The following is a 26,763-nucleotide window of genomic DNA, read 5'->3' as shown; positions in this document are numbered from 1 at the left end:
CTGACCAGGGTCACTGAGGCAAAAACTAAGAAACCTGTGTCCCGTGGCCAAGCCCCTGGCTGGCGTCTGAACCCCAGCTGCAGGGAATTGCATCACTAGCCACCTCCTTAAAGGGTCAGTCAGCATCCAGCAGGGATATCAAGTATCTTCACTCGTTTTTCTTTTCTAAGGAGAAACTATAAAGTGCTTATAAGCAAACACTTCACAAACATGAAGACGCCTGGGTGACCCTGAAATAGATGATAGAGCCAACCTAAGTGCTTAAATTTAACTCCACAACGAAAAATACAAGTTACGCTTTCAGGTTCTTAAAGTAGTGATTTCATCAGAATGAAAATCCCCACTTTTTGTTTGAGGTTCCAAACCGGTTTGCATTATCACTGAGTTATTTCTCAACTCCTTAGCGATCCGTTAATAAAGCGATCCGCGACGCCCTCTCCCCGCCGCCCAGCGCCCCCCGCCCGAGACCATCAGCTCCCGTTCCTCGACGGGGAAAGGAGACCGAAAGGTGCTTACAGTGATTTTGGGGTCTTGTCTCTCCGAAGACTGTTCTGAGCACATAACCGAGTGCACGAACAAGCTGCTAGAAGACGTCTGAGTCTGCTAGGAGACCGTGCCCGGGAGAGCAGCACCCACCGCGGCCGAGCGAGCCGAGCGAGCCGAGCACTCGGCACGTGGACGTGCGGGAGCCGCGCAGGCGCACGAGTTGGGGACGCGAAGGACAACTCGGAAGTGCCCGGAGACAACACGGCGTCGCTGGCGTCGCTGCCCTGAGCGCAGCCGCGGCCGGCTACGGTAGCCCAGAAGGACCACTGCTCTCTTAGGAACGGCAACTCGCGTCTGGTGCCCGATAAGCAAAGCGGGTCGCCAATCAAAACCAGGACAACGTTGCATGGACACCGGAGAGGACAGACATAGGAGGGCACCCCCTGCCGGCCAGAGCGGAATAAACTCCCTGCTGGCCAAAGAGGGAGATAGAGACAGAAGAGCTATGTCATTCATTCGTTTATTCAATCATGAACACCAATAAACGTGTTTATTCTTGAAAATGACCCTGACGCTGCAAGGAAAGCTCTGCTTCCAGAGGGAGACTGGATTCTAAGAGAGAGCTAGTAAGTGCTCAGCACAACTCTGTGCCGTCCTGGAAGGACGTCGCGCCTTAGTATCGTGGACACATGTGCGGCCTCCTGGCAGACACAGCGCGCACAGGCGGCACAGTGCCGACTGGCAGACGAGGAGAGACGGGAGCACGGTTTTTACAGCTGAGGGCAGAGACTGAGCGAGGAGGGGGCGGATTGCGGGGGCGCTGCAGCTGCAGTTCCCTGGGATCTTCACTGGTGTTAGGAGAGGCTGTCCTTCCTTTGGGAGATGAAAATACCTGGAGAATTATTTGAAACAAACACTCCAGTTGTGAGGCTTGTGCTGCCTTTTCCAGGGGTCCCATGCAGTCCACCTGCTACCAGGTGGCTAGCTAGACCCCCAAAGGTGAGGTGAGTGTCCCATGGGTCGTCAAAGTTGGCTCTGGAAGGTTAGGTAGGAGGCAGGAGCCAGTCAAGTCAACCTGATGTAAGTCCATCCGTGAGGATGGAGACACTGGCACAGCCGCCATCCTGTTACTGTAGCCTCTTTGCATGTGTTTTTTGTTTTTGTTTTTTGAGCAAGATTGGGATGCTGGTGACAGGGGCCAACATCCACAGATGACGGAGATACTGAAGGATACGCACATGAAACAAGAAATCCTGATATTCTGTCTCATTACGAACAGCTGGGGGCGGAAATGGAAGATTCAGGAGAGCAAGCTGGGGAGACCCTGTCCCAAGCGATTGGAACTATAGCCTAGCCTGGGGCGCGAAATCCCGGATTCCCGGGTCTGCGGGGCGGGGCGTTCGACCCGGAAGTTACCTCTACCCGGCCCAAAGATGGCGGCCGAGGCGCCGCTCGCCCACAACCCGAAACCTCCCGTAACCAATGGCGCCGCGACGCTGGGTGACTCACCCACGCGACTAGTGCTCGACGTTCTGATGATGCAACCTCCGAGCCAAGGAAGCCTCTGGTGCACATTGGAGTGACAAGGCGGCGGCTTGTTGGAGGCTATGTCCTTGGATGTGACCAGGGCGACCGCAGGGATGGTGCTAGGTGAGTGAGGCTCGGGGACTCGGGGGTGAGCAGGTGCCGCGATGCTTCTGCCTGGGCCAGGAACCTTGTTCAGGCCGAATTCCAGCCCTTAACTCAGTGCCTGGCGGAGTGGACCCTCCTTCCCTTTCTATATCTGAATGATCGGAGGGAGGGAAGGGCAGGGAAGGGCCGGGACCCCGCGGGGCCCTGATCCTCGCTGCCCGGACCCCGGCTCCCCGCGATTCCGGTGTGTCCCAGGGCTGAAATGGCGCCCCCTCCCAGCTCTGCCCCTCTGCGAAAAATCCCGTGATTCAGCTGACACTTAGGCACTGCAAGGCCCTGCCGGACGTGGGGGTAGACTCCAGATCAATCAGTCCCTAAGTGGCCGTCGGAAAAGGACTTGGGAATCCTAATTCATATTGAGATTTCCAGGGAACATCTTTAGGAAACAGGAGTTGATGTCACTGTTCAGGCTTACTAGGTGCGAGGCCTTCTGCAGTCTGTTCAACCTTAGACCTCCCGGTTGTTCCAGGCCAGAGGGAACTAGTACACATTAGCCATGATGACTCGCACCAGGATATCTGACTTGTATGTGTAATTTTATTTCCTCCTCATTATAGCCTTTCAAAATGGTATTGTTTCCCTTATTTATAGAAACAGGCATAAATTCAGTATGGTTAAATGAATGAATTCCCCAGGGTCAACAGCCAGGATTCCAGTCTGGCCTGGCCAACTTTAGAGCGTCTGTTTTATCGTTAGGGACTCACGCAGATAAAAGCTTTGTCACAAATTAAAATAACCCGAGTTCACTCTGAAAAACTAAATTTGTAAGTATCACTTTTTTTTTTTGAGATGGATGTCACTCAAATAGAGTGGTTAGAATCTATAATCTATAATTTCATTTGGACTGTGATAACTTTTATTAATATGATGCTTTTTCTCTTCATCAAGTTAAACACTGGATAAGTAGCTGCAGTGTGAAGTAACTGGTACTTATTGGCCAAGTTATTGACTGATTATATTCTCATTTTGTGAAACAGCAGAGCTATATGTTTCGGATCGAGAGGGAAATGACGCCACAGGTGATGGAACCAAGGAGAAACCTTTTAAAACAGGCTTGAAGGTAGTGTCTTTGTAAGAAGATGACTTTGCATTTGTTAATAACATTTGTCACTTATTATGTGACTCATTTAAGTTTCATGTTAAGCACGAGCACTAGGTTTTGAAGAGAATTTTCAGAAAATGAAAAACAGGACAGTACACACATCACTTTAAACTAAGTGGTACATTTGGGGCCTCCCTGGTGGCACAGGGGGTTCAAATGCAGCACTATGAAGCTGTCTAGAGTCCCTGCAGCACGAGTTCCATCTCCCAGCAGGGAGCTAACCCACATGGCACAGCAGACCTCTCCTGACACGCCCGCTGCTCCCCTCAGCCGTGTGTTTCAGTCGATCTGCCTGTTTTGCTCCCCACTCTGCCTCTAGTGAATCCCCTTACCCACTGTCTGGCCAGTACCCCCATTCTTGTGTGCATAAATAATCTTTTTTTAAAAAAAATAAAGATAAACTAAGTGGTATATTAGATGACAAAAGGCCAGGTTTATATCAGCACACCAGGAATGGACCCATTTCTCAGAGCCAACACTCAGTAACTCATGACTCTAGAACTTGAAGCCAGAATGATCATTTTTCAAGGTATTTCTCTGACCCTTGAATGCTTAAGTAAGTTTAGTGAGCATCCTTGTATGGGAAAGCAGTAGAAGTGTTCTTCCAGAGCAGGGAGCATGAATATTAGTGACTGACTGACTGTATCAGGTCAAGATGTGGGCCACGGTGACCCTCCAGGAAGCCATGGACTTGGTGTTGAACCGTAGTGGCTATAGCTGCCACGGAAGGAAGGTGGTTAAAGCTCCCTCCTTGGAAGTACTAGGAAAAATACCTCTGCTTTATATCTTCCCCTGTATGTATCCATACCATTTGTTGACTATCTTTTTTTTTTTTTAAAGATTTTATTTACTTATATACTTACTTCCTTTTATTTACTTACTTTATATACTTATAAAAGGGGTGTGGGGGGGGGCGGTGAGAGGATTCACCAGAGACAGAGTAGACAGCACAACAGGCAAATATACGGAAACACACTGCTGAGGGGAGCTGTAGGCAGGTCAGGAGATGTCTGCTATGCCATGTGGGTCAGCTCTGGCCAGGGATGGAACTCCCACCACAGTGGCTTACGATAGGTAGCTTAATAGTGCTGAGGGAGGCCCTTTGTTGATTATCTTGTGATACCTGTTGAAGTGGTTAGCGAGCCCTTTTGTCCTGGGTGCATCCTCTCCTTTTTTTGTGATAATATGTGCTTCTTTTCGGTGTGTCATAGGTGGGTCTCCGTTTTTTGCTCTTAGAGGGAAATCTTTCTTTCCTGTCTGGAGAGAGAGTGATTTGTTGCATTTCTCAGTTGAACCTAACTAGGAGAAACTCTGAAGGAACATTTCAAGCAGTTAAATAAAATCCATCTTTTACACATTTCCAACTTTTCTTTTTTTAAGTACAAACTAAAATAATCAATGATTTAGTGAGATCTAACTCATAGTACTGATAAAAAAAAGAGGTACCCTATGTAAGGTAATTTTCAAGTGAAATGAAACATAGACTTTTATATATTTAACCATTATGTGGCTGAGTTTCAAAAATGACTTCCTTGTTGCTTACGGAGGGTTACATGTGTAGATGTGATCTGCAGTTGACTTTTGCTGTTAACTGGCGTTTGCTGTTTGCTGTCTCTTGTCAGCTTAACATCTGTTGCATCTAGTCTGCTTGTACTGGGGACACTGTCTCATAGAATTTGCAAAAACAGTTTGAAGAAGGATCTGAGGGGCTTTAACTTTAAGTGGGGTGCTCTTAGTACTTGCACCAGCCACTCCGTCAACATTGTCTTGTAGCTCTTGGGCTTTCTTCTTGACTCGTCATTATGTTCTCGATGTTATTCATCTAAGTTATGTTTATAATTTATGTGTTCTTTTTTATTTTATTTTATTTTTTTGCCTTCCCCACCCAAGGCTTTGATGACAGCTGGAAAAGAACCATTTCCTACCATTTATGTAGATTCACAAAAAGAAAATGAGGTAAGGTGAGCCAAAAATTTGACAGAATTATAGTTTGCAATGAATTTTCACTAGCAAAGGTCTTGAGAACAATTAAATTTTCGGTTTATGTCTCTAGAGGTGGGATGTTATTTCTAAGTCACAGATGAAGAACATCAAGAAAATGTGGCACAGGGAACAAATGAAGAGCGAATCCCGGGAGAAAAAAGAGGTGAGCCGGGAATTTGCCACCGAACATTTTTGAAACTAAAACACAGGACTCATTATTAACAAACTGCATCTCCTTAAAATTAGGCGGAAGACAATTTGCGAAGAGAAAAGAACCTGGAGGAAGCAAAGAAGATTACCATTAAAAACGACCCAAGTCTCCCTGAGCCAAGCTGCGTAAGTGCCCACGTAGCTTGAGATAACCTGATTTGCCACATCAGAGCATCGTTTTCGTGTCTGAGAGGCAGATGCCGTGTTCCTTTGCAGTGTCTGTCTTGTCCGTCAGAAGGGATAAAAACAAATGTTTCAGGGTGATGAGGCTGCTTTTTCTGGGCTCCTTCACTATAAAGTTCAATAATTGTGATTTGAACCAGTTCTGTCCCACCTCAAATCCTGTGACTGCTGCGTACTGTTCCTTGCGTGACTTACCTCATGACCAGGGGCCTCACTTTTGAAGAGATCAAAAGTCATGGTGTGATTTTTAAACCAGAAAAAAATTTTTATGATTTTATAAAATTGAAGTCATTCTATGTTCTTTCTAGAAGGGAATACTGGACTGTGAGTGGACATGGTTAGATTTCAACTAGTGCTTATTGTCAACGTTCTATTTTTCCTGCTTCTTCAGTGAAGCTGTTTTCTCGGCCACGTGCCACAACCCTTCTTTTGCTCATCTCCACTCTTCATCCCCCAGACAAAACCTGCCTGTGTTGACTCCACCTTCCAGTGTGGGAGGATGCAGGAGGTGAGGGAAAGGCGAATGCGTGGAGTTGGGTTATTCTAGAGTGACATCACTCATTCATTGATTTTATGAGGCAGTATCTGAAAATCTGGGCTTTTCTCACTGCTGTTGTTGAACCAAGAAAAAGAAGACTTGGGTATTTTTGGTTCTAATAGTTCTAGTGTGATGAAACTCTGGTTCTCATCTGCAATAGAATGAATGGCTGCATTTTCCTTTTTTGCACCATTTGGGAATTTTCAACACATCTCTGCACTCCAGCTAATATTACTGAAAAGGTTTGTATGTCCTAAGTGATAGGATTGATCAAATGTTATTTATTTTAACTGGACAGGTGAAAATTAACGCATTAGAGGGATATAGAGGCCAGAGAGTAAAGGTGTTTGGCTGGGTGCACAGGCTGCGCAGACAAGGTAAATGGCACAACTTTTCTTCTCTCTTCTTTTAATTTTAAATATTCCTCGTCGTGGATGAAGAGTGTATAAAATCACTTTTGTTATTTGGATGCTGACTTTTTAAAGGAAATGGTGATTTATATCTTAAATGTACACTTACTTAATATAACTATTAAAGTCTAATCATTTAAATGCAGTTTAATTGGAAGTAGCCACAGAGAGAAGGAGGTATCCAGTAAACACCTGTGTAACTGACTTCAAGTCGTTATGAAAAGCAGAGGGTGTTATAGGAAGGACAGCATCAAGTCTGAAGCTGACTTTTCACAGGAATGTTGATTTTTATAATTAGTCTGTTTGCTTCCTGCTTCTCCCTCAATTCTGACCTTTTGCTTTCTCTTGTTTAAAATGTTGATTCTTTTATTACACCTGTTTTGTTGTAAGTAGTTATCAAGTCCTTTGTTGATAAGTGAGGGGGGTTGGAGTCACAAATAAGAAGGTTAATTCTGTGCAACAATATTAGGTATTGGGAACACTCAACTATTTTTCCATATAAGTCAGTAGCAATAGTATTCCCAACATAAAAGATAACCTACCACATGATACCAAACAGCAAGGTTCTATGTTCAAACAACAGGGGTTGGTAGGGAAACAGGCCTGCACCTCGCTAGCCACAGCAGGGCCTCCAGCAGAGATGATGCCCCCCTCAGCTCACATTGCTTACCGTCTCGCTGTCCCCAAATCGTGTGGCTCCTGAGGGCCCTGAAGGACTCGAAAAATGCGGTGAAGAGAGAATGCTGTGCAGATGCGGGGCAGTGATGTCACTGGCATGCAGGAAGGGGACCATGTGGGAGGCTTGAACTTGAGCCGTTTAATTTTGGAGTCTCCATGAAATGAGATTAAATTTTGAGACAATCCTAAGTGCCTTGAAAACAGACTTGGCTGACTGTTTCTTTCTCATTTTTAGGAAAGAATTTGATGTTTCTGGTGTTGCGGGATGGGACAGGTTATCTTCAGTGTGTCTTGTCAGATGAGCTGGTAAATATTTTCTTTTCTTTGTGACTTATTTATAATTTTATGAAGAGGTTTTTTTTTTTTTTTTCAGTAGGTTCCTTTATCATTGGTCTTGGGATTTCTAGGATCTGTGTACATATTGTAAACTAGTTTTGTGAGCGAGGCCCAGCACATAGAAATCAGAGCAAGAGCGAACCCTCACGAGCCCACCACCAGGCTTTAATGTCTCAGCCAGCGTGGGCATCGGTTGCAAAGCAGCATAGGTTGGAGGGCTTCTGAGCAACAGAAACGTAAACTTTACTCCTCAACATTCTGGAGACTGGACGCATAAGGTCAGACAGCTGGCATCGCCAAGTTCTGGTGAGCTTGCCTGTTATGTCCTTATGAAGCAGAGAACAGAGTGGGGGAGCAGGCTCTTATAGGGCCCTATTCCCACTCTTGAGGGCTCTCTGCCTTCCCCCCCAACTAATCCTAACTACCTCCCAGAGCCCCCACCTCCTAAAGCCATCACAGCATAGCAGTAGGGTTTTACCACGTGAATGTGAGGGAGCCATGGGGACACAGACCTGAGTAGCCGCTAATATGTGGTCAGTTCTGGCTTATAGGTTCCCTTTCTGCCCTCCAGAGGTCATCCCATTTCTTGTTCTGCATCTGCAAAAAAAAAAAAATGCTTTTTCTAAAAAAAAAAGGTTTTATATCTTGGCATAACTTGTTCATGGACAAAGAAAAATGAATTGTTGTCCAGATATTTTTTAAAGCAGTGTGAGCTGGTGTCAGTTATGGTGTGTATGTATATAAAGTATATACTTACTCATCTACATGCATCCATAGGTAGATAAACCTTCCACAAAAATAGCTGTTCTTTGTTAATATTAAAAAATGAGGCATCAATGAACAACAATGTAAATAGATATATAAATTAATAAATGTAAAAAATTGATGCATCACCTTATTTTGGTAGTGATCCCTTAGCTTTCTGGCCATTAGGATATTGTAATGTAAAGGTGAATAACTAACTCTGAACTTGGGTCTCGTGCAGTGTCAGTGTTACAATGGAGTCCTCTTGTCCACTGAGAGCAGTGTTGCGGTGTACGGCATGCTGAATCTTACCCCAAAGGGCAAGCAGGTGAGAGGCTCGAGTTCCTCACTGAGTAAATAGGTATTTGTTTTCCTGGGCTTGTATTCATACTTTTGGCATTTAGCATGTAGCTATACAAAGGTGATGAACGTCCTACATTTTGCGTGCCTCTTCCTTTTTCAGTGAACTCTGTACACTGTTGTACTTCCAAACTTAACTGTTTCTGTAAATGAATGACAAATCAATAAAATTTTGAAGAAATAAAAAGAAAGTCAAACAGAAATGTGCAACACGCATGATGTACCCAGCTCGGGAATTCCCCGCCAGCCTCACAGACCATGGTATCTCCTTTCTGAAGTGAGCGTGTGAGTCATTGTTCAGATAGATGGAAATATAAACAGCCTCCCCACACAATTCCAGAAAGAGCAATCTAAATCTGAAAGTTTTGGAACTAAAATTAAAACTTTAACTATAACTCTATTTTCAGATTTGTTTGTACTCCAGCCATCAGGCACATCATCAGTGCCTCCCTGTTCTCACTACCTGTTGCTGATCCTCAGTGACTTATATTTGTTAGCTGAAGCATCCTCCCTGGTGGTGCAAGGGGTTAAAGCACAGCACTGTGATGCTCCCTGCAGCTACTTAGCACAAGTTGATCCCCAGGCCCCAAGGCGACCTACCTCCCTGCCAATGGCGATGGTGATGGCGCGGCAAACCTCTCCTGACCCACCCGCTGCTCCCCTCAGCAGTGTGTTTAAGTGGATCTGCCTGTTCTACTCCCCACTCTGTCTCTAGTGGGTCCTCTCACCCCCTGCCCAGCACCTCTGGCCTGTACCCCAGTTGTGTGCATAAATAAGTCAATCTTTAAAATATATGTGTATATATGTTAGCTGGAAAAGAAAACAAACAAATGTGACATGTTAACCACCAGAGGGAGCCCCCAGAGTTTGCCTAGCTTGGAAATACTGATGGCGTCTCCCACAGCTCCTGTAAAGAACCTCTGTTACAATGACTATCTGATTCTAACTCGGGCTCATTAGGTTTTTCTTGGGAGTAATGAGATTGCAGAGTGGAGCGGGTGTCATACTGTAACTGGCTGTGCAGTGCTCAGCCCCCTGTAACTATTCTATGATATGTAGCTTCGAAAAAGGATCGCTTTTAATGGAATCATTGGAAGGAATTTGAGTTTCTACTAAAATTGTTTTCCCAAAGAGAAGCAGCTTTTAGTAAAACCTTTGCACTAAAAGGGTATTCTATTTTCTTTTAACTTACTGGACAAAGGGTAGCAACATACAACAAAAAAAATCATTTGTAGTAAGAATTATAGGATGCTCAAGTTACAGGGTGCTCATTTGTTTTATTCTCTAGTTTGCCCTTTTCTAGTTTTTTTTTTTTAAGTATGTGTATGTATGTGTTTTCTCTGAAATTTTAAATATAAAAATATCAATATAAACTTGAACTCTTTGTAGAAGGGCATGCTAACGGCGGTGAGGGTCTTAGAAAGGCCAAAGATGTTGACGTAAATGAAAACCTCGAGTGACGTCCATTTTCTGTTTTTCTCGCCCCATCCCCTTTCTGATAATTCAGGCTCCGGGGGGCCATGAGCTGAGTTGTGACTTCTGGGAGCTGATGGGCTTGGCCCCTGCGGGCGGGGCAGATAACCTGATCAATGAAGAGTCCGACGTGGACGTGCAGCTCAACAACAGACACATGATGATCCGAGGAGAAAACATGTCCAAGATCCTGAAAGCACGTTCCGTGGTCACCAGGTGCTTTCGAGATCACTTCTTCGACCGGGGGTACTGCGAGGTAGGCGCCCATTTGCCGCCTTCGCGAAGGAACCTCCGCCTCCCCTCCCGGGCGGATGTGCCTTCACGGGCTTGTCCTCAATTCTCTCTGTTTGGACAGGTCACTCCTCCAACGTTAGTGCAGACACAGGTGGAAGGCGGCGCTACACTCTTCAAGCTGGACTATTTCGGGGAAGAGGCGTTTCTGACTCAGTCCTCTCAGCTGTACCTGGAGACCTGCCTCCCAGCCCTGGGAGACGTTTTCTGTATCGCACAGTCCTACCGTGCAGAACAGTCCAGAACACGAAGGCACCTGGCTGAGTATGGGATTGTCTTTTTATCTTAAAGATGTTTTTGGATTCAGCAGGTTAAATAGGTTTAGAGAAGCAATCCTTATATAGGCAAGTGATGTCAATGTCAAAATTTTTGATATGTTAAGCTACATGAAGAGCAGTTGAATAAATATTTGGAAGCCGCGAGTAGTTAGGCCTCTGGCCACAGCTACCCAAGGTCTGTGCACTGTGTTTGCCTTGACTCTGAGTTCAGGGATAAATAAGAAACCACTATCCACGGTACAGAGGCAGGCGGTTGTGTCAGGCTAGTTTGCATGGCTGGGGCTTGACCAGCAGGTTAGAATGTCCCTTTTCTGGACACTGCCTCGGCGTTTTAATCCCTGCTCATGAGCGGCCTAATTACACGAACTGCAGCTCTGACCCAGCGCCGCTTGCCTCAGGTACACTCACGTGGAAGCTGAGTGCCCTTTCCTGACCTTCGAGGACCTCCTGAACCGACTGGAGGACTTGGTTTGCGACGTGGTGGATCGGGTCCTGAAGTCGCCCGTGGCAAGCATCGTGTATGACCTCAACCCGGTAGGTGCGGTGGTCGGCTGAGGCGCTTTGGGCTTGGGGAGGAGGCCCAGCTGTCGTGTGCAGAGCAACGGCGTCTTTGCCCTCGGCTTCTGTAGATGTAATGGCTCTGTGAGCTTTGAATTAATTTTGAAGACTAAAATTTAGGGTATTAGACAGCACCAGTAAATCATGTTTTAACTGCTATAGCAGGAGCTTCATCCGTTTCCCATTTGGGGGCATGTCTGCATTGTTTTCTGGTCTGAAACAATAATTTATGGCAAAATTGTTTATCTTAAAATGGAAAGGTTAATGTTAGCATTTCTTTACATACACTTTGCTGTAGAACTTCAAGCCCCCCAAACGGCCTTTCAAGCGAATGAACTATTCAGATGCGATTGTGTGGCTGAAAGAACACAATATTAAGAAAGAAGATGGAACTTTCTATGAATTCGGAGAGGTACGCAGCCTTCCCAGTGCCCGCCTCAGCGGTGCCGCCGTGCAGGACAGCCACTCCTGCGTCGCGGGCCCGCGCGCCGGAGGCTTGTGCTTGTCGTCAGGTAAAGGTAGTAACAGCGCCTCTGGGCGAGTCTGCGGTCACCGAGCTAGCCGCTGCCCAGCAAGCCTTGGACCAGCACCTCGTCCCAGTGGCCATAATCACCAGCAAATGTTCAGGCTGCCCTCACGTCTCCTCCTTTGACACTTGTTTATTTCCCATGAGCAGCCTGTGATCTCGATTTAAAAAACTTGTCCTTCTCTCAGCTGGAGGATGCTTCCGACAGTTATGAATTCAAATTACATATTGATGTGGTTAGATATTTGTTCAGTTTTTTTCTGGAGAAAGTATCTAATGCTTTCAGAAAAGCTCTCCTCACGTGGAGGAGATTCAAAGAGGAAAACGGCCACTGGTGAGAGTACAGAGCCCAGGGAAGGGCGTGATGGGGAGGGCGGCCAGGTGCCCCAGACGAGCTGAGCCTGTCCGTTTTGCTGCGACCACCCCCTGGCGTGGCCTGGAGTACAGGGTGTCCACAGTCCCAGGGTTCTCGCTGCACATCTAGCCACCCCTTATGAGATCTTCCCAGCTCTGTTACTGTGAAAGGAATCTCTGCTACATGAGTTTTAATTTTAGAAGGAATGTGCCGAGGACAGTATACTAGGTCTTTATAGATTACTCTTAATCAATTTTGAATTCAATTTAAGATGTATGATAATAAAATTTGGTGCTGCAAACTTGAGAACAACTATCACGTAATATTTACCAAAGCAGAATGACTGAGTTTAAAGAACACAAGCTTTGGAGTATGAAGCCTAGCTCCCACCTCTTACTGCTCTCTAACTGTGAACCTCTCTCTGGTTCCTAACCTCTACCTCAGAGGTGCCGTCCACTCTGCGAGGTGGTAGGCCTAGGTGAGCTAAGTGCCTGGCAGGGCCGGGGGCCGGGAAACCCTCCATTCACTCCTTACCTTAAGCACATCAAATCTTGTGCAGTTCTTGTCATCAATTTTTTTTACCGGGACAGGAGTTTTCTGTTTTAACTAGGATTTGTGTGTGTGTGTTACTGAAGCATGTTTGAGGAGAAAAATGGGTTAACTTGATACATCATCCTCATTATCTAACATATCTTGGCTATCACAGGTTGGTTACACTATAAATTTGACATTGGGTTTTTAGCGATGGCTGTGTTCTTCCGCCACACAGAAGGTGTACTGGTGCTGGTGTATTGTAACAGGATAGACGCGCAGCTAACAGGAGAGTGTAAGCATTAGTGTTGTAACTAACATACTCAGCATGTACGTCATGTTCCGGAGCCTTCGCCGAGTATTTGAGGCCTTGTGGGACTAACGTGGGCCATGTTTGCTTCAGAGCTAGAGAAAACTGGCCACTGAAAAACCTAACAGTATCTAGTCACATGGATAATGACTAGGGCTTCATTTTGTTTTTCTCATCAAGCAGCACCGTACTTAATGACTCACTACAGAGAAAGGCAGAGCCTTTACAGTTCCTCCTATAGCTGTGACTTTTTACGTCTGTTTATGTATTAAGGAAATTGCCTGTGTGTCGGGATGCTGGGGGTGGGGTGTGAACTCTACGATGTTCCTGTTATAGGAGGAAAGGCTGCAAGAGCTGCTTCTGTCTCGTTGCATTTCGAGTGTAAATGTTAATGAAGTCTTGTTTAACCTCAGGATATCCCAGAAGCTCCTGAGAGACTGATGACAGACACCATTAATGAGCCAATCTTGCTGTGTCGATTTCCCGTGGAGATCAAGTCCTTCTACATGCAGCGATGTCCTGAGGATTCCCGCCTGACTGAATCTGTCAGTTTGTGATTCCAGTAGTATTCATGACTCTGATTCTAAGGGGGTGGGGATTGTCACTGGAATAAGAGCTCATGGCAAACACTTGATTATAAATCAAATGACATTATTTAAGGAAGTGTTCTTTTCTTCCCTTAATTAGGTTTATCTTACTTTGTTCAATTGCAGAATTTGAGTATTTGAATCATGTAGGGTCATAGCACCTCTTTATATTTGGGGATTTTCATTTAAACTCGAGAGCAGTGCTGGGTCTCATGGCCTGGTGGTGACTGCATTTTATTTTCTGCTTGTTTTTGAAGGTTGACGTGTTGATGCCCAATGTTGGCGAGATCGTGGGGGGCTCAATGCGTATCTGGGATAGTGAAGAAATACTGGCCGGTTATAAAAGGGAAGGAATTGACCCCACTCCCTATTACTGGTATACAGATCAGGTAAAAGTAGATTTTTTTTAATGCTCTTTGGATTTTTTTTCATTGTGATATTTCTACATAAACTGAACTATTTCAAAAAAGAGATTTTGAGGTGATATTTTGGTATTTGAAAGAGCTGTATTCATTTTCTTGGTTATAACACCGTGGCACGTGACTTAAGCTAGTTTTGTCTTTTTCCAGCTTCTCTGTTAACTGCATCTGAAAATCTATTTAACTGCTGTCCTTGTTCAAAGAGACACTGCTTTAGTGCAAAAGTTTGAAACCCCCTCTTTCTAGGTTGGGACTGGATCTCTGACTTCTTGGCCTTCCTCATACCCACATTTCTTGGCATGTGGTCCACGAAAGTGTACAGTTTAAAGTTGAATACTTAACCACAATGTGCTGCCTTGTTTTACTATACAAAAATTTAACTATATGGATTTTTAGAACTAAGTATTTATTCCTCTCTCTTTCTTAACAGAGAAAATACGGCACATGTCCTCATGGAGGGTATGGCTTGGGCTTGGAACGATTCTTGACCTGGATTCTGAATCGGTATCACATCCGAGACGTGTGCCTGTATCCTCGATTTGTGCAGCGCTGCAAGCCATAACCAGCTCCCCCTGAAGTGACAATGGAAAATAAATACAAGAACGGGACAGACTGCTTCTTTATAAGAAACAAAAAGCCAAAATCTTCCCATTTGTATTCCCTCGCAGTGTATCTGTTTTTGCTTCCTATTCCTACTACCACAAAAAGTAATCAGAATGACTTGGAATAGCAAGTGATAGTGATGGTAATCGTTTTTAGAAAAAAAATATTCACTACAAAGTTTGGGGTTCCCTGACACTGATAAATACATTTCAGCATTTTCTCCAAATACTGGTTTGATTTTTGTGCCATGTGTATGCCATATATAATTAAACAGTTTGAATTACGATCTAAGACATTCCAGTAACTTCATCTTCTCTCCTTATGCGTGTAACTGGAAATCTTTTAATTTATAACACTTAATTGTATCAGTGAGTTAACACAAACCTCTTGGAGGGAAAATGACAATATCATGTAAAAACCTGCTAGGATTAGAACAGATATAATTCACATGAATACAGTCTTTTGCATCCATTATTAGTCTTTTCTAAGTCTTCATAGCTGCTTATAAGTCTTGGGCATACACATTGATGTGAAAGAATTAGTGAAACTGGAATGGCCTTACTTTGAAATGAGAGCATCTGGTGGGTGGGCATTTTGATGAACAGCATCCTTCCAGGCATTAGTTTAAGCTAAAGAGGCAGACTGATCTTCTCTCTTTCCTTGTAGCTTCTAAGTAATTAAGAATAAATAAGTTCCAGAAGATTTGCAGCTGGAATCTTAATGGCAACTGTAAGTGACTACTGGACTCATCTGCACTGTGTCCTCAGATCTAATCTCTGCTACCTTATTAACTCTGCAGGCTTACTGAATGACTTCATTTAAGATTTGGTTAATTTCCCCCAAAAATGCATGTCATGTATTCTCAATAGGCTGTATTCCCAGCAATCAATAAATGGACACACTCAAAATTCCTTGCTGGCTTAATTTTTTTAAAGCTGAACAACTCTTTCTCATGGATGTCTTTTTTTTTTATTTTTCATGATGTGTATACATGTAAAATTAGGTATTACTAAAACTACATGGTGATGAAGAGGAGTGATTAATTAAATGTGGGGGCTAATTACATCTCTTTTTGAATTTTTTGGAACACATTTGATTTTACCCTACTTTGCAGTTAAGGGAATTGACAGGTAAAAAATGGGGCATTTACCATATATCTGGTTTGGAAGAATGTGAACCAGTTCTAATTGGATTCAGCCAGGCAATTTATTTGATCAGAAGTTAGGTGATTTGGTCAGAATCATTTAGCCTAAATTTTAATTGTGTTAATGGGTTTAGAGTTTTAAATGTTGAGGGAGAAACTTGGGATGAGATTTGGATAAGGGAGTCAAGGTCATGGTCAAAACACTGAGCATCGGAGCTACACTGTGAGCATCTGAGTGGCACTGTGTGGGTGCTGTGATCCAGTGGTCAGCCCCACCCCAACAACCTCCAGGCCCTGCTGGTGCACAGCTGGCCCTGCAAGCTGTTCCTTGTTCTTGTGAGATGCACTGGAGTCTCCTCTCACAACTCTCCTCCCTGAAGTTCATTCTCATACCATCAACTCTCCTCGCCTTCAGAACTAGTGTAGCAGACCCACCCAACGTTCTGGAGACTGAAGGGAAGCTTCTATCAGGATTCAGATGAGGTATGCATACCTTATCTTAAATGTCCAGCCATTTTTGGTGACCCCCTCCAGGAACCAAACCTCCTAAGCCCCTGGGTGGGTGGGGCCCGTTGCCCCTTGCCCTGGGGGGTTTAGGCAGGCTGACTAGGCTTTAACATACTTTCAAGCCGTCTCATCCTAGCATCTCATTCCCACTGTGGTCACCCATCTAGCTCTGCCTTGTGAATCTGGATGGTTCTCGGCTTAAATAGCTAGTTTAGGATTCAGCCTTCCTGGATCTTTTAAATCATCAACCAGTTACCATCTGTCTTCCCTCTTGCAAAATTAAATTGCTGTGGCTCTTCCCCACCCTTTTTTTCCTCATCCTTTTAGGTTCTTGAAGAAAATAAAACATCACAACCTATAAACTCTCCGTTGATATTTCAGTGGGATTTAGGGAAGATGTAAAATTACATCCATGTGTTCAATCTCCCTTTTTTACTCAGACGTCTTTATTTGAAGACAAAAGGAAACGGGACTAAGCAAAAGGAAATAGAAATGTTCAGCTATCAGTTGTTATGAAAGACAAATAAGCAAGAAGAATGGGAAATTCCAGTTTGTAACCAAAAAAAATGAATGGTCAGTTTCAACCCTGTTTCTACCTGATCCACCACCAGAACATCCTGTAACAGTTGTACCTGTTTGTCCTTCCCACAATGGACAAACAAAACATTACATAACTTCAGATAAAACCAAAATAGTTCCTGTAGGATAATTACCTGCCTGTCCTTAATGCAAAATTAAACTCTCAGGTAAAAACAATATGAAAACAATAATAATTTTAAAAAGCACAGTTATCTCTGGCTCACGCCAGCTGTCCTGGTAACTCAAGTGTCTCTTTTGGGTGACACTAAGGCTGTAAACCTCAGGGTCCCTGGTCCCTCTGATCCACAGTGCCAGTAACTTCCCACTGCTGCCTCTTCCTTCCCTTCCCATAGCCGCACCCCTCAACTCTCAGCTAGCTGTGACCTTTGTCTCCCGCCGCCTCCCTGCCTCTTAACACACCACAGCTGCTTGCTCCACCATTTTCCTCAGAGGCTCATCAGCGACCACCCTGTGTGGTGGCACTGGCCTTGGTTATCTTGTGCTCTTCTCCATGGTGTCCCCCACGTTCAGCTTATTGCGCTCCTACGGTGACAGGGTGGTCCCCAGGAAAAGGGCAAATTCCAGGTTCCCTGCCCCACCCAGAAGGAGGGTGGAGCTGAGTGGAGAAAGGAATCTGGAGAGGAGCCTGAGGAAGAAGGAAGCAGCATGGAGAGCCTGAAGGAGGCACAAGGAGCAGACACGTGTGAAGAAAGTACGCTTGTTTCTTGGCCCTGGACTGGCTGAAGCAGATGTGGGTGAGAAACCCGAGGGGAGGTGAATATGGCAGCTTTTATCTTAATTTTGACTTTGCTCTTTCCCTCCCAGACTGGTCTGGCCATGTGTGACCCTTTTCTATGGGTCCCGGCCAGAAGGTGCTTTAGACTTGTGGCAGCTTTCAGGCCTTGCTCTGGGCCCATCCCTTTTGGGAGGACTTTTACCCATGAGGGGATGGGTGACTTTGGGGGTTTGATTTAGAAACTCTATTCCTTGTCTTTTCTGTATTGCACACTGATTGTATTAAAGTCCCTTTCCATTAAAACTCTTTTGTCTTGATGCGGTGGATGACAGAACCTATTTAGAGCAGGCAGGTTTCGGGGTTCAGTGGTGCCCCTCTCTCCCTGCTCTGGAACACTACCAGGAAGTGCTGACAGCACCTTGCTGAAAAAACACTCCATTATCAGCTCAGCTTGAAATCGTCATATTTCAATTTTTAAATTTTTGATGCGTGTCCACTGTGGCGACACCAATTTACATTCTATCAACAGTGATTAGGGTCCCCTTCTCTCCACATCCTCTCCAGCACATGCGGCTTATATTTTGGAAAAATGGCCATTCTCACGCGTGTGAGGTGATATCATTTCATTTTCACTCCTCTCATCAGAGACGAACTGGTTTTCCTAAGCCACTGACCGTCTGAATCTCTCTTGGAGAAGTGTCTTTTCAGATCCTTTGCCCATTTTCTGACTGGATGTTTATTGCTGAGTTTTATGAATTCTTATTTTCGACATTAACTCCTTGTTGGATATAAGACATGCAGTAGGAGTTCTTTTCATTTTGATGCAAGTGTCTTTTGCTGTATGGATTTTTAGTTTGTTGTAACCTCATTTATTATTACGTATGATTCCCCCGCCATTGGAGCGGTCAAGGCACAACTTTCTACTTCCCCCACACACTACTGAAGCTACACGGCGCCTTTGCATTTGCTCAGTACCCTGGTGATGGGCTGAATTGTGTCTCTCCAAAAGATCCATTGGAATCTTAACCTCAGTATCTATAAATACGAACTTATTGGGTGTGTGCAGATGTAACAGTTAGATGAGGCCAGAAGAGGTGGGGCCCTCATCCAGTGTGACTGGTGTCCTTATCAGAGGGGGAGTGGTGGGGACAGTGCCATGGGACAGAGACTGAAGTGGTGCAGCTGCAGGCCAGGGACTGCAGGGACTGCTGGCCACCCCCAGAGGCTAAGAGGATGCAGGGATTCTTCCCTGGACCTTACTGTTTCCTGACTTGGGCTGCTAGCTGCAGAACTAGAAGGCTATCCACTTCTGTTGTTTTGGCCACTTAATTGTGAGACCTTGTTTCAGCAGAAAGGAAAGGAGCGAACCTCCAGCCCTTGCCTCCCTGACTCTCCCCCCCCCCTGTGCAGACGCCCCTTTCCCTAGGCCCCATCCAACTGCCCCCCAGAAGTCCGTACCTCCTGCCTCCGCACTCCTGGCCTCTGATTTATCTTCATGGTCCTAACCACACCTGACATTGCATCGCCTATCTTTTGTCTGTCGCCTGCCTTGCCCTCCCGAATGTAAGTTCCATGAAAGCAGAGGCATTACAGTCCATTACTGTATGCCCAGTGTCTCCCGTGAACGTGGCGTAGGTAGATGGTCCACACATGTTTCATATGTGAGCGAGCTACTTGAGAACAGGGTTTGCTTTGAACCTTTGCACCCTTGACATTGCCTGAGACAAAGTTTTGCTCATAGTGGGTGTCTAGCAGTAAACACATACAACAGAATTAACCCTTGTACCTGGACAAAAGTCACATACACAATAGTCCATCATCACGAGCTGACTTGGTTAAGAGGGGAAGTCAAAATGCACATCCCATTGGCCTCCATGCTGTGACTTCTTTGCTATAAAACTATTGTGGGGACAATGGATCCCGTTTCTCTGAGTAATAGTTTTAACTTACCATCTGTCTGCTTCACACGGCCACGGTTTCTTTGCGCGCAGCACCGCACGCCTGCACGTCCTGTTGTTTTTTCTGAATAAGGACACAGAATTGAGAAATCGAAATTTAGTTTCTGTAGCTCAGAGGTGCCAATCATGGCCAATAATGAATTGGAGCACCGTCCCCACCCCCCCTCTGAAGCATTGAACTGAAACCAACAAATTCATCTCACGGAGGACCACAGGTTGACCTCAGCACTGTCTGTGACAGGAGAGAACTTTCTTCACTAATTAAGTTACCCAGGCTCAGACAAGGCCTCTCCAGCGTGGTGGGGAGCCGTCTCTGAGCCAGTCCAGAGACTCTCTTTGGCCTTCTGCTGGCTAAGGGAATTGGTATAAAACTTGGTGACGAATATGTAAGCCAGGGGGATAAAAAGCATTGTCTATACATATAGAGTTATATATATCATACAGTTTTGCAGATTTCTTTAACCTTCCAATTGTCTGTGTGTCTTAGTAAATCTGTTTGAAGTTCACAATTTCTGAGTTAAGACTGTTTTCAAAAAAAAAAGAAGAAAACAAAACAAAAAGGACTGCTTTCTATCAGTTTTGTAAAGGACCCATATAAAGCACATTTTATGTTTTCACTCATAAGAACATATATACTCTCTAATGTCTGATGTTTGTAAGAAATGGCCATAGATTGAAATAGTGATGGCTAAGATACTCTGTTGGGGGGAAATCTGGTTTTGTTTTCATTAATAACCTTTGAATCTTACTATGAACACAGGAGGTTTTACAAGGAGGAATTTTTTTTTTTGAATGAATTTTTTAAAAGTCAGTAAAAGTGAAACTACGAGAAGCGAATAAAATCAATGAAATGGTGGTAATTTGTTTTTTTAAAGGCTACGATGTTGGTATATTTAATAAAGCGGTTTGCTGGTTTCTTCCTCCCTCCGCAGTGCTCACATTTAACCTCTCCCACTGTTAATTGAGATTTGGCTTGTTTAATGCTTCATCACTGCTGTTTCCCTGTGAGGAGCCAGAGCCCCCTGTTATCTCCACCTGGCAGAGGGGCTTGGCACCCAGAATGGAGGGGTGTCTTATCTGGGACTCTCCCAGAAGAAGCTGAGAAGAGCCCCACAGCTAAAATGTTGAAAAACCCTTGGCCTTTCTAATCTCCGGGCTGGTTGAAATTCTCCCCAGCTCAGCATTTCAAAACAGGAGACTTTTTTCCCCTGGTAGTTTATTTAAAAGAAATGAATTTAGGCTTTAGGTGGAAGTAGATTATCTTAAAAAAATCAGTTCTTTAAAGGGCAACTTAAAACTAGTAGAAATTTTGTTTAGGTGAATTGAACGTTAGCAAAATGGGGCCCACTGGAATGGCATGACGAGTTTTAAAGCACAGCACTAAGAAGAGAGCCACAGCCACTTCTGCATGAGCTCCATCTCCAGCCAGAGCTGACCCACATGGCGCAGCAGACCTCTCCTGTCTCCCCTCAGAGGTGTATCTCAGTCAATCTGCCTGTTCTGCTCTCGGCTCTGATGAATCCCCTCGCTGCCCCTTCCCCTCGGGCCTCTACCCCAGCTCTGTGTGCAGAAATAAATCTTAAAAAAAAAAAAAAGGAAAGCAAAATGTTTGGGAAAGCTGTCTGACACTTGGAGCACCGTGCCTGCCTTTTCTCGGGGGATGGTTCCTACTTGGACTTGAAGATCATGTAGGTAACATGAAAGAAATCCATTTAATCTGACATTTTGCCGTGGGCTGGTAGTCATCAGGACTAAAAAACAAGCTAATTCAATCAGGAGCATACATTTGAGCTACAGAAAGCTGATTTTCAATTCCATCTAGACTCCCAGAATGTTCCATAGGGTTTGTCGCCTTACACCATCCAGGTCTATGTCAAATGCCAGCTGTCAGGGACAACAACTTGGTCTTAACTATTCAGTCGTAACTGAATTAGACTGCAACCCGCCCCTTCCTACCTCGTCCTTTCTTGCTTGTCTTTTGGAGGTCATCATCACCCCAAATACTCCATTTTTCTGTCCTTCCCTAACCCGCGTCTAAGTCCCTTGTCTGCTGTGTTCATTGCTGTTTTTCCTGCAGGTGTTTCAGTGAATGAACGAAGCGGCGTCCTGTTCCCAGGTGTGTGTGTGTGGAGAAGTGGTAAGGCAGGAGGGAAAAGCGGGAGACGCCTGTCCGTGCGTGCTGGGCACTGCTGTCCTGCCAAGGTGCGCAATGCCGCGCTGACAAACCGCACCCCTCGGAAAGAACTATCTGCAGCCCCGGTCTGCCCAGGCTATTACACTGGCAGCATAATGTTTGCTTTCTGGTCCCACCTGTCAAACACTGCTCCATAAAGATGCCACAGAGCAACTGAACAATTATGTCGGAGTGTGTAATACAATTCCTTTTTCTCTTCTGGAAAAAAAGTGACACGAAACAGGGTCACACGGCTGTGCTGTCACTAGGCAAGCAGCCTGGAGAGCTGAGACAACAACCCCCTAACTAAGTTATAGAAATGGAAAGGTCCAGAGAGTTCTTCGTTGAGTGGTGGCTGCAGTTCCTGCCTTGGCCAGGTTGGTCCAGGCCACCAATCAGGGCATTCGCCCTGCGCGATCAGAAGTCGAAATGGTCTTCAGGGCGCCAGCCCGGGGGTGGGCTGGGGTGGACGCGCGGGAGAGCCGCGGGCCCCGCGCACCCGCTGGCCGCGGGGACCCGGGCGGTGAGGGGGCCCGGGAGTGGGGTGTGCGTCTCCGCTGGCCCCGCCCCCGAGGCCCGGCCCGGCCCGGCAGCGAATGGGCGCCCGCGCTGGGAGGGCGCACGGGGGTGGCCGCGTGAGATAGGGCGGCCTGGGGTGGGGGCGCCCCGGGGCTGGGCGCTGGCGGGGCCCAGGTCTCAACGCTCCACCGAAGCAGCGCCCGGATTCCGGGCCGAGGCTGCCCGGGAATGCTTTCAGTCGGCACAAACATGGCTGCAGCCTTGCGACCTGCGGCCGCCCGGCTCCGCGATCGGCGTAAGTGGGGATCGCGCGGGCGCCGCCGAACCCCGACTGTCGGCGGCGGCGGGGCCGCCGGGGAGCTCGCGCCTCCGTCCGCCGACCGGGGGATCCCGAGGGCGGCGGGGGACCGCGAGCACTCGCGAGGGGCGTCGAGGAGGAGGGACCGGAAGGGTGCCCTCTCGTGGGAGGAGCGAGGGGAGGTGCCTGGGGCGCCCGCGTACCCCCGGAGGGCGCCGGCGTCCCTCGGTCGGCCGGGTGGCGGTGAGCCTGGCCGGCTTTCTGAGGCGGGATCGTCCTCTGTAAAGTCAGCGGTGACGGCCGCAGGGTCCGTGCGGCGTCTCGGGAGGGGACGCAATGTTAGGAGCCGGCCGCGAAAAGGCCGCCGCGAGGGCGCTCCGCGCCGGTCCCCGGCGCGGGCATCTGCTGTGGGTGTCTGCGCGGCGAGACCCTCCGCGGGGCTGCCGGCATGTGTCCTCCAGGACGCGGGGAACGAGGCCCTTGGACAGCCCCGCACCCTTCTGATGCGCGCAGGATGGCGCTGGGCCAGACAGCTGGTTAGGACTCTAGCTCAGCAGACTTCCTTCCTGTCACCCCTGGGGCAAGGCACCGCCAGACCGAGCCTAGGTAAATGGGGGGTCAGCCAATGCCCCAGGGGCCTGCCTGAGGCTACGGTGAAACCCCTGTGCCTGGCAGTGGCAGAGGCTGAGGAACCCTTGAAACGGTCAGTTGTTAGTGTTGTGTGAAAGGTCGCCCAATACAAAGTTGGTTAATTGAAGCATTTGAAAAGCAACTGCACACAGACCTGACTGACCTTCCTAAGTTCATCAGTCTTGCTGGCGCCTAGTGAGAGGGAGTGAAGAGAATCCACAGCTCACCTCCGTTTTCATTACAGATGTCTTTGTTAGCAAAGTAAGAAGGACCCAGGGAACAGTAAGGACCGTTCCTCACTGAGACAGAGGCCTTATCTTTTAAGAAGAGCCAGTCGCTCAGTCCACATCTGAGAGATGTGTCCAACTTTACCCTTTTTGTGGCAAGTCAGGTCTGACATATAAATTTGAAGTCATGGGCCCTCCCTGGTGGTGCAACGGGTTAAAGCTGGCACTATGAAGCTGTCTGCAGCCGCTGCAGCTCGAGTTCAATCCCTGGGCAGGGAGCTGACCCACATGGCGCAGCCGACCTCTCCTGTCTTCCCGCTGTTCCTCTCAGCACTGTGTTTCAGTCCATCGGCCTGTTCTGCTCCCCACTCTGTCTCAGGTGAACCCTCTCACTCCCCGCAGCTCTGGCCTGTACCCCAGTTCCGTAAGTGTAAATAAATAAATCTTTAAAAATAAAATTGAAGTCATGGAATAATGTAAAAACTGTAAGTTATTTGTTGTCTAGGTGATAAGTAACCCAGTAGGATCCAGACACCAACAGAAGTGGATTCAGAGGCCAGTTGTATTAGGAGATTCTGACTTAAAGTTGCAGTTGTAATACTTTATCATTGTTGATATAAAGGACCTAACACCTGGGTTGGGGAAAAATTGAGTATTACTGCAGAAAATGAATTTTAAACAGTAAGTGGACAAGCAACGTTTTACACTAAAATTTTAGCACATTGCAGAATTCTAAGATTCCAGGTGGGCCATTGGCAAGATCTGGGCAGTGCTCACTACTGCATGTTCTTTCCTGTTGCTTAGCCACATACGGTGTGCCTGGCACTATTCTGGGAACTGGCCATGTCATTTTAAAAACTTCCTTATCTTTACAAGAGCCCTGCAAAGCTGGCCTTATCTCCATTTTACAGATGAGAAAAGCGAGGCGAGGGTAGCTCAGCAGGTTGCTCAAGCACAGCTGCTCAGCTCACTGGTGCTAGCTGGGACTTGTGCCCTGCTCTCTGGGACCGCAGGACCTATGCCATCTGCGGCACCAGAGTTGCTGCGCTTTCCGATTTCTCTGCCATCCGAATGCAGTCAGGAGTCTCAGTTACCTTACACTCCTTCTCGATGAACAGTAAGACATTCATTTCTCTAGAACCTTCATGTCATTAGGTGCGAAGAGTGTTTTGGAGTGTCCTTGAGAGGTAGATGCATTAACTCTTGAGTCCCGAGCAGAAAGGAGCCAGTCTTAGCAGCATCGTCCTTCCATAAGGATTTGTTCAACCACAAAGATAATGTTCTAGGCTGTAGGTTTGGCAATAGTTTGGCAGCCCCAACAGCTATCAGTGCCATAGTATGGGAGGAGATAGAGTGTAGTAGTCAGTATCAGGTAGGAAGACAGTGATAGTAATCCTATTATCCTCCCCACCCATTGTTTTTAAAGATTTATTTCCTTATGCATACAGAACAGGGGTACAGGCCAGAGGTGCAGGAGTGGTAAAAGGATTTACCAGAGACAGAGTGGGGAGTAGAACAGGCCAACTGACAAAGTACACTGCTGAGGGAAGCAGCGGGTGGTCAGGAGAGGTCTGCTGTGCCATGTGGGTCACCTCCAGGGCGGGGGATCGAACTCATGCTGAAGTGGCTTTAGCTTCTTAGTGCTGTGCTTTAACCTGCTGCGCCACCATGGAGGCCCCTCCCCACCCCATTTTTAAGGTGCACAGGAAGAACTTGTATTACCAGCAGTCAAACCAAGGAATGCCCAAGTTCTGAGCTCATGCCACTTGGAATCTGAGATAATCTCATTTGCTTAAGGGATTGCAGACATTTCTGCTTGATTGAGAACCTGGTTAAATCTTATCATGCTGTGCACAATTGTCCTCATGTACAGCGAGGTGCTATGGTTGGTTGGAGGCTGCATTTGAGCTGAACCTCTGTGTGTCAGTTTTCCCCCACTTTGAGTGAACGGGATTATTCAGCCGTTGCTCCCCTGTTGGCTATGAATGTTTGCATCTGGACAGCTGGGAGCCACAGTCGCCTGGAGATGCCATCTCTTATATTTTACAGGCATGCTGGGTCATAAAAACAAAGACAGCAAGCCTAGTCCCTGCGCTCTGGCCACTGACCAGAGAAATGAGGGCCGCAGGGATCTGCGTGTGACCGACACTGTGCTCCCGGGCCTCTACCGCATAACCCTTACCGGGTCCCCAAAGCAGGAGATCAGCACTCGACACTGGGGAGACTTTTTAGAAAGTAGCCAAGCTGGAATCAGAGTCAGATCTGGACCCGGCTAAGCTCCCCCCAGGGTCCCTTTGACTCTTTAAGTAGGAAAGGGGTGGGGGGGGGGGAAGGAGACTGAGTTCCAGCTGTTTCTAACCACTGGTTTGAGGAGGGGCAGGGAGGTCCCGAGTGCACAGGGTTGAACACAGTGGGAGCCACCGTGGCCCTCAGTGTCATCCTCAGTCCCTACTCTGGTTTCATTTTCATTTCATTGTCTGTTGTATATATATTTTTTACTTTTTTTTTTTTAAAGATTTATCTATTTATGCATACAAGAACTGGGGTGCGGGCCAGAGGTGCAAAGGGTGAGAGGATTCACCAGAGACAGATTGGGGAGCAGAACAGGCAGATCTACTGAAATACACTACTGAGGGGAGCAGCAGGCGAGACAGAAAAGTTGCTGTGCCCTGTGGGTCAGCTCCCCAGCTGGGGATCGAACTCATGCTACAGTGGCTGCCCATAGCTTCTTAGTGCTGCACTTCAACCCCTTGCACCACCAGGGAGGGCCACACTGTCCATTGTTTTAAGGATGAGTGTGCTTCATGTTACCCTGAGTGTAGCCATGGGCTCCTTAGTTCAGCTTGTCCCAGGGGCCCTCTGCTAACTTGGGGGGCGGGGAGCAGAACCAGTGCACCTGGCCAGCACATTCGGGAGAGACAGTTAACTGTGACATACATCCTGTTCTCCCACACTGGCCAGCAGTCCTCCGCGGTACCTGGAGGGGCACGCTCTCACTCTCCAGGGTTCCCCCAGAAGTGTGGAGGCCTGGGCGGCTGCATCTCCGTCACCGCCAGCTCTGCCCCCAGTGTGCCCACGCTCACGCATACACGGGTGACCCAGTGTGTATGGTCACCTTCCATTCTCGCCCCTGTCAACAGCCGCCTGGTCGCTACCTGCAGCTCTGGAGAACGGGTCCAGGAAGGGCCTTGCGCAAGCCCTGGAGATGGTGTGGGCTTTGGGTTGTGGAGTTCTGGGGTAATGGCAGCCGGTCTGGTCTAGAGTGTGACACATGGGCTCTGGGCGGGGATCCCTGAGTCCTTGGGTATCCAGATGCACACCCGGAGAGTGGAGCAGCAG

The 26,763-nt window shown here is 47.0% G+C and overlaps 2 protein-coding genes across 3 annotated transcripts in view; both read left to right on the top strand.

Moving 5' to 3' along the window:
- The first annotated feature begins 1,985 nt into the window (after nt 1–1,985).
- NARS (asparaginyl-tRNA synthetase) lies at nt 1,986–15,564 on the top strand. Of its 2 annotated transcripts, none has more exons than XM_012725932.1 (15): nt 1,986–2,136; nt 3,159–3,238; nt 5,171–5,236; nt 5,334–5,426; nt 5,510–5,599; nt 6,493–6,571; nt 7,518–7,588; nt 8,604–8,690; nt 10,230–10,451; nt 10,551–10,750; nt 11,163–11,298; nt 11,621–11,734; nt 13,458–13,589; nt 13,889–14,020; nt 14,481–15,564. In XM_012725932.1, the coding sequence occupies exons 1-15, from the start codon at nt 2,094–2,096 to the stop codon at nt 14,610–14,612; spliced, it is 1,677 nt and encodes a 558-aa protein (XP_012581386.1). In that variant the 5' UTR covers nt 1,986–2,093; the 3' UTR covers nt 14,613–15,564. The 2 variants fall into 2 exon arrangements, with proteins under 2 accessions (XP_012581386.1, XP_004683991.1); XM_004683934.2 differs by having other exon boundaries at nt 3,156–3,238.
- A 6,810-nt stretch (nt 15,565–22,374) lies between these two features.
- The window catches only part of FECH (ferrochelatase), a 27,142-nt gene continuing 22,753 nt past the window's right edge, over nt 22,375–26,763 (top strand). The window contains exon 1 of the mRNA XM_004683933.2: nt 22,375–22,564. Within this exon, the coding sequence (XP_004683990.1) occupies nt 22,498–22,564 (67 nt within the window). The 5' untranslated portion in view covers nt 22,375–22,497. The remainder of the gene's footprint in view (nt 22,565–26,763) is intronic.

Source organism: Condylura cristata, unplaced genomic scaffold, assembly GCF_000260355.1.
Source record: "Condylura cristata isolate star-nosed mole 26May11 unplaced genomic scaffold, ConCri1.0 scaffold00016, whole genome shotgun sequence".
Classification (NCBI taxonomy): domain Eukaryota; kingdom Metazoa; phylum Chordata; class Mammalia; order Eulipotyphla; family Talpidae; genus Condylura; species Condylura cristata.
The sequence above is the reverse complement of the archived record's forward strand: the minus strand, read 5'-3'. Positions and strand labels throughout refer to the sequence as shown.